The sequence below is a fragment of the Vicia villosa genome, unplaced genomic scaffold, assembly GCF_029867415.1.
Source record: "Vicia villosa cultivar HV-30 ecotype Madison, WI unplaced genomic scaffold, Vvil1.0 ctg.000163F_1_1, whole genome shotgun sequence".
Classification (NCBI taxonomy): domain Eukaryota; kingdom Viridiplantae; phylum Streptophyta; class Magnoliopsida; order Fabales; family Fabaceae; genus Vicia; species Vicia villosa.
Window position 1 is genome coordinate 319,211 of NW_026705046.1, and position 10,512 is coordinate 329,722.

At 32.3% G+C, this 10,512-nt stretch overlaps 4 protein-coding genes across 4 annotated transcripts; all 4 read left to right on the forward strand.

Annotated features, from left to right (window-relative positions):
- Positions 1 to 1,847: 1,847 nt before the first annotated feature.
- Positions 1,848 to 2,714, forward strand: LOC131624790 (uncharacterized). The gene has a single exon (XM_058895704.1). The coding sequence runs from the start codon at positions 1,848 to 1,850 to the stop codon at positions 2,712 to 2,714; it is 867 nt and encodes a 288-aa protein (XP_058751687.1).
- A 290-nt stretch (positions 2,715 to 3,004) lies between these two features.
- Positions 3,005 to 4,354, forward strand: LOC131624791 (uncharacterized). The gene has a single exon (XM_058895706.1). The coding sequence runs from the start codon at positions 3,005 to 3,007 to the stop codon at positions 4,352 to 4,354; it is 1,350 nt and encodes a 449-aa protein (XP_058751689.1).
- Positions 4,355 to 4,491: 137 nt separating this feature from the next.
- Positions 4,492 to 5,031, forward strand: LOC131624792 (uncharacterized). Its single transcript, XM_058895707.1, has one exon. The coding sequence runs from the start codon at positions 4,492 to 4,494 to the stop codon at positions 5,029 to 5,031; it is 540 nt and encodes a 179-aa protein (XP_058751690.1).
- Positions 5,032 to 6,279: 1,248 nt separating this feature from the next.
- Positions 6,280 to 9,101, forward strand: LOC131624814 (uncharacterized). The gene is made up of 5 exons (XM_058895730.1): positions 6,280 to 6,981; positions 8,022 to 8,143; positions 8,248 to 8,288; positions 8,389 to 8,487; positions 8,652 to 9,101. The coding sequence occupies exons 1-5, from the start codon at positions 6,477 to 6,479 to the stop codon at positions 8,800 to 8,802; spliced, it is 918 nt and encodes a 305-aa protein (XP_058751713.1). The 5' UTR covers positions 6,280 to 6,476; the 3' UTR covers positions 8,803 to 9,101.
- The last annotated feature ends 1,411 nt before the right edge of the window (positions 9,102 to 10,512 follow it).

A 10,512-nucleotide genomic window follows, 5' to 3' on the forward strand; every position in this document is an offset into this window, starting at 1 on the left:
ATTCAACGATTAGGATTGCATCCTCTTATCTCTTATTTAAAAATTCCTCCTACTTGATACATCTCATATATATATATATATATATATATATATATATATATATATATATATATATATATATATATATATATATATATATATATATATATATATATATATATATATATATATATATATATATATATATATATATATATATATATATATATATATATATATATATATATATATATATATATATATATATATATATATATATATATATATATATATATATATAAAATATATATAATACTCTATGAAAAGAAAAAATAAAGAATATAAAATAAGCATATAAATAATTTATAAAATTATCTTTTATTAATATGTTATAAAGAAAAAATGAAATATTGAAAGAATAAAAAATAAAAAAAAAATAGTAAAGTGTATCATGAAAAGATAATATCAAATTTTTTTTATTAAAATTGTAAGTTAATTTTTATTTCATGAGAATTTTATTTTTGAAAAAACATTTTATAATTAGAACAGAGAAATATTACTAACTATTGTTCTAGTGGTTTGAATTTATTTTATAAATCATCTTACTAAATATCTCTTCTATATAAGATTATTAACATTTACTACAGGAATAGCAGAAATTTCATATTATTTGTGTGTGTGAGAGAGTAAATATTATATATAATTTCAAATGCAATACATTATAATTTATATTTATGATAAACACTTAAATATTTGATAAAATAATATAGTATATATGTTATTTTTTCTCTTTTGTAAATAGATATTTGTAATTATACTATTTTAATGTGTAAAATGATTAAGGATCTATTTGTTTTAGCTTTAAAAAATGATTTTATTTATTTTTTTAATACTTTTTTTACAGTTTTTTTTAAAATAAAAAAATTTGTTTTTTTTATATTTGAAAGATTATTGACTTCTTATAATATAAATATACACTATTAAAGTTTAAAACATAGTTAAAATCATAATTTATTCAAAAAAATATTATAAATATTTTTTATGAAAAATTATTAGAAGTAGTTTTAAATTTAATTAATTATTTGAAGTTTTGATATAAAAAAGGTTATAGCAAAATGAAAAAAAATATCTAAAATAATATTCTAAGAATAAATATTCAAATTTTAAATTCGTTGTAAATATTTTTTTAACGAAAATATTTAATACTATAAAAATTATTTTAAAAAAATTAAAACAAACCGTTCTTAAATAAATCAATTATTGTGATATTACCATTATATTCATTTTACCTTAAATATCATGTTTCTAGATTAAAAAAGGCACTAGTTTTATTAGAAAAAAGGCACTAGTTTTATTAGAAAAAACATGGAAAAAAGTTAATATATGAGGTTCCTTTTTTATATTGCAACTGTATGAAGTTAGATACTAATTAATTAAAAATCTAGTTAATAATCATTTCAATTAATATAGGATTTAAGTACTTTGGACCAATTTAATAACCAATTAATTTCAACTATTTGATTAATTAATAACATATAAATAAAAAAAAGCTACATAGTTTTTAAAATTATGTTAAGGAGTGTCTCTAGAGCATTCTTCAAAAAAATTTAATAAAAAAACATATGCATTTTAATTTTTGTTAATCATTTTAGTTTTTAAAAAGTGTCTCTAAAAAGGTCAAATTATTATAGTATTAGGGTTTTGTGCTCTGGCGATTTGAAGGCGATTTTCCGACGACGCGTGAGGATCTTGACTTCCCCCTTCCTTCTCCACCAGATTGAAGTGGAAAAAGCCTCCATGTTGGTTTAAATTCCTAATCTCAGGGTTAGGGACCACTTGGAGGTTTGATTCACGGAAAACTGGTTACCATGGGTCGCGGCAGGCCGAAGAAGAAGGCGGTTTTGACCACCCCGACGAGAACTCGAGTTATCTCGTCACCATCAGGAACGAAGACTAGCAGTAGCATTTTGAAGGGGAAATCACCAACACCAAGCCTTGAAATCATTGTTGAAGAACCGAAAGGTAAGGAACTAGGTGAGAGTGAGAAAATTGGACCTACGATAGAAAATGCAGGAACCCCACAACTCTGGGTGGATGTGATTAAAGGGAATCGACTCCCCTCGAGTGGCAGAGAAATTGAGTATACGGTGCCTAAAGTTGTTAATGGAGAGATTGAAGTTCAACTAGAGGAGCAAGACCTTGTATCAGAAATGAAATTCTCGGAACACGCTCTTATCATGTATGCACTAGGGGATGAACTTTCAATGAATGGAGTTAGAAAATTTATGATGAATTACTGGAATTTTGTGACCCTCCCGGAGCTCTACTATAACGAGGAAGGATTTTTCCTCATCAGATTCAAGTCGAAGGAGGATATAGATGAGGTGCTGATGCGAGGCCCATATACTATCTACAAGAAACCTATGCTGCTTCATGAATGGACTCCAGATTTCACTCTGCAAGATGATATATTGCGTGTCCTTCCCATCTGGGTTACATTCCCCCAATTACCTCTAATGATGTGGGGTGACAAAAGCATAGGCAAGATAGCGAGTGCTTTAGGGAAACCTGTCATGGTTGATGAGTGCACTGCTAAGAAACTACGAGTTACCTATGCTCGAGTCCTGATTGAGGTGGATGTTACTAATGAGCTGAAAAATTATATAAACATTAGGGATCCCAGTGGAAAGCTCTTGAGCCAACAAGTTGATTATGAGTGGAGACCTCCATTTTGAAAGAAATGCAATAAGGTGGGGTATGAGTGTAAAAAGACTGAACCAAAACCAAAGAAGAAACCGGAGGCACAACATGCTTGGGTTCAGAAGAAAGTGGTGGAAACAGGGGAATGCAGCGAGAATCTTGACACTGAGCCTACAGAAGATGACACAAACTAGCAACAAGTCCCGGTCTCACAAAGGAAAAAACAGAAGGAGAAAGAGGTTATGGTGTCTCAATTGGAATGTAACAATGAGTTTAGGATCCTTAGTAATGGTGTAACTGAGGGGAGTGCGGATCTCCTAGTCCCATGATTGTTAGTTGGAATGTGAGAGGGCTGAATAAGAAATCTAGATGCAAGGAGGTTGCAGCCCACCTCAAGAAACTTCATGCATCCTGCTGTATTTTGATTGAGACAAGAGTAAAAGAGCACAATGCAAATAAAATCCGCCACTGGTTAGGTACTAACTGGAGCTTTGCAGATAACTACAGTTGCCATCCAAATGGTAGACTTTGGCTTGGATGGGACAAGGACTATTGGGAGGTTAACATCACACACAAATCTGAACAACATATGCACTGTGAAATGAAGACTGAGCAGAGCCACATGTATGTTACTTTGGTTTATGCCCACAATCAGTTGGAGAAATGTAAAAAGCTGTGGAAAGACATTTCTTTGATAGCTCCTCAAATCCAGGATCCTTGGATGATAATAGGTGACTACAATAATGTTTTGAAGCTTCATGACAGAATTGGGGGTAATGATGTCCATAGAGCTGAGTACATTGACTTAGAAGAGATGATGAGTAACATTGGTTTGTACGAGCATGCTACTAGGGGAAGCTATTACACTTGGTCAAACAAGCATAGCCAAGGCACAATTTACAGCAGAATAGATAGGGCTATCTGCAATGGTGAGTGGTATCTTAAATTTCCTAGATGTGAGATTGATGTTCTGCAACCCTATATCTCTGATCACTCCCCCCTAAAAGTGAATTTGGATCATAGCAGTATCACACAAAAGTGTAGGCCCTGCTTTAAGTTCTTAAACTGTGTGACTCAGAGAGAAGATTACATTGCTAACATAAAGGAGAATTGGCAGATTCCCATAGAAGGTAGACCTATGTACATTTGTTGGAGAAAGCTCATCCGGTTACAAAAGACTTTATCCCTGCTTAATAGAGACACTACTGCAGAGGTAAAGAAGATCCAACAAAGTAGAGATAACCTTATGAAGGCTCAGAGTATGTTGGAGAATGATAGATTTAACCCAGGCCTTATTGATCAAATAAAACACTGGACTGATGAAATAATCAAAGGGACAGCAATTGAAGAGAAAATTCTCATTCAGAAAGCTAAGGTGGACTGGCTGCAATTGGGGGATGGCAACAATAGATATTTCCATGCTATTGTAAACCAAAAGAATAAACAGAAAAGCCTCCTAAGACTGGAAAACCGGAATGGAATTCCTTTAACAGAGTTCCATGAATTAGAAGATGAAATCCTGAACTTTTATAGTAACCTGGTAGGCATTACCTCTACCAGTCTGGATCATGTGAACATCATGGCTCTAAGAGAAGGTGCAACAGGAGTGACATTAGTAGAAAGTCCCCCATTGCTTGGGAGTCCATCTGTGAGCCTCGAAATGCAGGGGGTTTAAACCTGGTGAAGCTAAATTGCTGGAACAAAGCTACCATTATTAAACTTCTATGCAACCTCCAGGACAAGGCTGATAAGCTGTGGGTTCTTTGGATGCACGCTTATTATTTGAAGGGCAATGAGGTCACAAACTGACACATGCCTAGTAGCTGCTCCTGGATAATGAGAAAGATGTTAAGCTATAGAGAGGAATTAGAGCACAGTAACTATTGGCACTCTACTATTCAGGCTGGGAGCTACAAGACCAAGCACATGTACAATGAGCTTCGAGGCGAGAAACCAAATGTGCCATGGTATAAGGTCTTCTTCCAGAATGCTGCAAGGTCTCGAGCAAAATTTCTCCTTTGGATAGCCCTATGGGACAGACTGCCAACAAAGAGTAGGCTGGCTCGGTTCGGTGTTGTCACAGATGGGAAGTGTATGTTTTGCAGGAAAGAGGAGACCCAAGAGCATCTTTTCTTTGCATGTGATTTTACTGGTGAAATCTGGAGGAAAATGCTGAACTGGATTGGTATGGACAAGTTTCCTCAGGACTGGAAGACTGAGAAGGCTTGGCTCTGTATGGAAACATCAAAAAAGGCTGGAAGAGACTCCTTCTCAAGACTATTATTGCAGAAACGATATATGCTATTTGGACTAAAACCAAACCATGGAAGCGGACCTGCAACACAAACTTAAAGTTAATGTTGTTACTAGATGTAGTGTGATTACTAAGCTCTCCAACCATATCAATCTAGGGGAGCTCAGCATTAGTTAGCTTTGTTTTTTTGGTATATATTGTTTGTTTGGTTGTTTGGATAGCCTGGATCCGTTTTGGATCGGTGTGCTTTTAACTGTTTTTGGTTAGTAATAAAATTTAGGGTTAAATATGTTTTTAGTCCCTATAAAATTACCTAAAATGGATTTTAGTCCCTATAAAAAAAATATTGACTTTTAGTCCCTATAAAATTACTTTTGCACTCAGTTTTAATCCCTGTACAGGGACCAAAAGTGAGTGCAAAAGTAATTTTATAGGGACTAAAAGTCAATATATTTTTTATAGGGACTAAAAGCCAAAATTGAGATATTTATAGGGACCAAAAACATATTTAACCCTAAAATTTATTTTCTACCAAAAAAAAAAGTGTCTCTAAAAACACATTAACATTTTTTTAATTTAATATTTTATTTTAATTTATTTTTATCAACCTAAATTTATTTAGTTAGTTTTGTTTTTATCTTTATCTTAGTTTTTTCATAAGACTTATTTATTCAAAGTTTGCAAATGATATAAAAATATTTATTTTAAAAACATATACTAAGAGAGTGCATTATTAAATCAATACCACTTTTTTTTATAAAAGGGAAGACCGAGCATATATAAGAATAGTTTGGAAAAAATAATATTTTCTTTTTTATTTATTATATTTTATTAATTTATGTGAAATGATTTTCTATGACAATTATTTTAAGATGGATGAAATAGTATTTATTAATTTATTTAAAATATTTAACTTTTATTTTAATTTTTTATAAAATAATATATTTAAATTAGGTATACATTTCAGTATCATTGAATGTAATTAGATATCAATAGCATCATTCAATGAAACAATGATATTCAATGTAATGATACGTTTTACTATTATTTTATTTGAAAATAAATTAAAATTCATGAATAGAAAAAAATTTACCATTAAATTATTGATGTATTAATGGTATAAATTTTTTTACTTATTACGAGTGCATAACAATTCAATGTATTTGTCACAACAATAATTTTTTATAAAGTAATTAAACCTAAATTACAAACCTCACGGATCGTGAAGAATATTCTTATTATCCACGAGGACAAATTTGGTACAAAATCGTTATTTTCCAAAAAGAAAAAAGAAAAAAGAAAAAGAAAAATGAAAATTGCATAATAAAAGTGAACGTTGTTTGGTTCCAAGAGAGTGGCCTCATAACACCCACGCGTCTCTCTTTCTTCTCTACACCTCCTTCGTTCTTTTCTAACTCATTCTCATTGGTCAATTCCATTTCCATTGCTTTTTCATTCTCATGCAAAACGGTTATGGGTGCGTAGGTTAATAACCAAAACCATTACATAGCGTACGTTAGCCAACCTTCTCACTCATCCATCCATGCTTGGTGTACTCTGCGCCACTCGCTCTCGTCCTTGGATCTCTTCCTTCCTTCACTCCTCCGCTTCTCATCACATCGCTCGCCTCGCTCACGCCACCGTCGTTTCTCCGCCTTTCCATGCTACCGTCGTCGCCCGTCGCCACCATTCCAGCGCCTGCAAACTCCAAATCCCCGGCGGCGCTGCTTCCATATGGCACGCTATTATGCCGTCCGGTGGTGATGGATTCCGACGCGATGTTTTGATGGTGAATCATGACCACGAACTCAAGGGAGAGGGATCGTGGAACGTGGCGTGGGATGCTCGGCCTGCTAGGTGGCTTCACCGGTCTGACTCGGCTTGGCTTCTCTTTGGTGTCTGCGCATGCCTTGCACCGCCGTTGGTTATTGTTGACGTTGATCCCGAGGTACCAACATCGCCGGTGATTTCTTCCGGCGAGAGTTGCGATGTTATTGGAGAAAAAGATGAACGGAATGAAGAAGTCTCCCCTGATTACAGAGTCACAGGTTCGTTAATTTTCTTTTCTTGAATCGTTATCTTCATCTTTGTGCGTAGATAAAGTGATTATTTTGATTTGTAATTTGTGCTTTTTTTAACAGTGCTTTTGCTTTGAGAGAAACAAAAAAAACTTTTAAAAATGATGGCTACTTTATAAAAGTAATTTTCTTTTTTTATTTTGTCTTGAATGGATTATTTATATATTTTGTTCTTTATAGAAGTACAGGAATTGGTTGGTGGTAGTGTTTGGGTTGAATCTTGATGATGATATTTGTGCTGATTTTGTTGTGTTTAGCAGAGTAAAACAATAAAACTTTTTTAATTTCAGGTTCAAGTTTTTTGTTGTTATCGATAGCCTGTCAACAACTATTTTATTTGTACTGTAGTGTTGTTGATTATGCAAAATGAAGAGTTTTTCTGTTTACCAAGTGTTTGATAGTTTGTCACACTGGATAGTGATTGACATCATGGTTTCAAAAAATAGTTGCCCTGGCATAAAAGTATTTCAATTTCGGTCGGTACAGATTTTGTAATAGCGATTACGGTCATATCGCAGTGTGAATTATTCACAATTTGTTCTTTACCATAAAAATGATGAATAACAATATCAACACCTTTTGAAATCGTTTTGTCGCGGCTGGGCCGTTTTTGTAGTCACACATGGTTTTTTAAAACCTTGATAGACAGGATGAAGAACATGTACATGTTCATTAACACGAAAAGTAAATAGAAATTAGGTGGGAGTTGGGTTAGACAGATTGGGCTAAAATCTCAACATGACAAATCAATATTTGAATTTCGGCTGAGATAGATATTTATATTTAATGATTGATATTGCTAATAATTGATATCCTAGGGCAGAAGTTAGTATTACCCTAAAAATATATAAACACTATTAATAATTTGAATATTCGACATTAATTGTCAGTTTTGTTAACTTGTTATTGTTTTTGTTCAGTTACTATGGTATTTATGAGTGTTTGTAATTACATAATCAGTTATAGATTATGTGGATTCATTTGTTAATTTCCATCACTGATTGGTATAGGGGTGCTTGCTGATGGTCGGTGTCTGTTCAGAGCAATAGCGCACGGTGCTTGCTTAAAAAAGGGAGAGGAAGCACCTAATGAAAATCGACAGAGAGAACTAGCTGATGAATTAAGAGCTAGTGTAAGATCATTTTGCTAGTGTTAGAGAAGAAGGGATTCTCTCTTAATTCTCAATTGTTTTATTCATCAATGATTTTTGTAACCGGTTATGATGTTTTATTTTAGGTTGCTGAAGAACTGTTGAAAAGACGTGAGGAAACAGAATGGTGAGCTTGGTTGTTTGAAAGAAGATAAACAATTACTTGGTTTCATTCTATTTTTATTTACATAGTAAACTGATGATTCTTATATATACTGTGTTTATAGGTTTATTGAAGGGGATTTTGATGCATATGTGACCAGAATTCAGCAGAGTTATGTCTGGGGAGGGGAACCTGAGCTACTAATGGCTTCTCATGTTTTGAAGTGAGTTTTAATGAATTAATTTTCTTGTTACAGTATTTTCTAGATTCAATTAACAACATTTGACTATGACATTTAAAGTTTGTATTTTGATAACTGTGAACTTTTGAATTTATTATGTTCTTCCATTTGCTTTGGATCTAATATTGTGTTTTATGACTTACCAGGACTCCAATATATGTGTTCATGAGAGATGCAAGGTCCCTTGATTTGGTAAACATAGCAAAATATGGTGAAGAATATATAAATGATGAGGAGGTTTCTATCAATGTGCTATTTCATCGGCATGGTCACTACGAACTACTAGAGACCTTATGACCAAAATTGTCGCAAAAATATTACATCTAGTGCAGTACAGAACTTTGTTTTTTAGTCATATGCGGTTTAAGTCTTCTGACATAAAAGAGCTTTTTTCTTTTTTGTCAACTGGGGATTTCTTTGAGTGAATTTAGTAGTTTTTTTTTTTCCAACTGTAATCTGAGCTGCAGGGAACTTCAATCCAATAAAAGCAATAGGCTTTTGCAATCTGTGTACTTTGCAATACACCATAATCATAGTGGAAAATGAGATTGTATAATCATAGTGAAGAATGAAATAATGTTATTGAGATTTTGAAAGTTTTTTTTATGAAATGGAAGGATTGTGAGGTATTTAATTAAAGCTTTTATTTTATTTAAATAAGTATTATGGTGTTCAAAAATATTTTAATTATGCTAGATTGATTATTAAATTAGATTACAATGAATTTTATGTGATTATTAAGTAGAATTTTTAGCGCAAAAAAAAATCTTTCCGTGATAAATGAAGTAGTTCAAATGGTATTTGTTGGTTGGAAAGATGGATTCAAACTATTGATTCAGGATTTAGTCCATCATATTAACATTTTTTATATTTTTTAATGATTCAATATAAACAAATTGGTGATAATTATAAATCAATAAAGTTTATCAAAAGATTTTTTTTTACATTTTTTTTAAAATCTTGTTATCCAACCTTGCGACCGATTAATTCAAGAGAATCAATCTCATTGTCCACTAGCTGGGACTCCGTTTAAAGCTAGAACAAAGCTCTGTAAGACCGACCGACTAATCCAAGAGGACCAATCTCATTGTCCACTAGTTAGGGCTCCGTTTAAGACTAGAATAAAGCTCCGTATAAACTGACCTAACACAAGGATTTCACAGTCCACTAGTAGAGTCCCTTTAACGCCAGAACAAAGCTCTGTATTGACTGACCTAACACAATGATTATTAGCAGTCCACTAGTAGAGTCCCTTTAACGCCAGAACAAAGCTCTGTATTGACTGACCTAACACAATGATTATTAGCAGTCCACTAGTAGAGTCCCTTTAACGCCAGAACAAAGCTCTGTATTGACTGACCTAACACAATAATTATTAGCACTTAGCAGAATTTAAAGTCCAGACCTTAAGAAGAACACCCAAGCCTCCACCACTATATTAACTCTTGGGAGTTATCTACTACAAAACACCCTAACCAGTCAATGGAAAAACCCTCACAGATTGAGGAAGAACCAGCTGAAACATCGATAAAAATCAACAAAACAAAAATGCCAAGACACTAATGTTTTGTTTGCGAGTTTAGAAAGGAGGAGAGATGAAAGTTTCCGAAAAGATTTTTTAAAAAAAAAATTTGATACAACTCTGTACCAATTTATAAACAAAAAACACTTATTTTTCTTGTTACAAATTATAAGTAAAAAATATCAACTTTGTTTCACTTAATTATTTTATTCAAAAAAATTATATTTTCTAAGGTAAAATTAAAAGCAAAGTACATTTAATTTGATTTCTCTTTCGTTTTATTCATAAACAACAATCGATTAAAATCGTTTTTATGTCTTCCCATAACACATACTCCAACAAAAGACACAATTTTTTTACTTTTTTAATAAGTAAAATATAAGACTTTTGTTTATAAATTGACACGGAGGAAGTATTTTTCTAAAAAATAATTTTATATAAAATAATAAAAGAGTTATTATTATTATTATTATTATTATTATTAT

What these genes read in the sequence shown, in the direction of transcription:
- LOC131624790 (XM_058895704.1), top strand. Translation starts at nt 1,848, where the DNA reads ATGGGTCGCGGCAGGCCGAAGAAGAAGGCGGTTTTGACCACCCCGACG.
- LOC131624791 (XM_058895706.1), top strand. Translation starts at nt 3,005, where the DNA reads ATGATTGTTAGTTGGAATGTGAGAGGGCTGAATAAGAAATCTAGATGC.
- LOC131624792 (XM_058895707.1), top strand. Translation starts at nt 4,492, where the DNA reads ATGCCTAGTAGCTGCTCCTGGATAATGAGAAAGATGTTAAGCTATAGA.
- LOC131624814 (XM_058895730.1), top strand. Translation starts at nt 6,477, where the DNA reads ATGCTTGGTGTACTCTGCGCCACTCGCTCTCGTCCTTGGATCTCTTCC. An exon ending in CTGATGAATTAAGAGCTAGT is followed by an intron (nt 8,144 to 8,247) that starts GTAAGATCATTT and finishes GTTTTATTTTAG; the next exon opens with GTTGCTGAAGAACTGTTGAA. An exon ending in AGACGTGAGGAAACAGAATG is followed by an intron (nt 8,289 to 8,388) that starts GTGAGCTTGGTT and finishes CTGTGTTTATAG; the next exon opens with GTTTATTGAAGGGGATTTTG.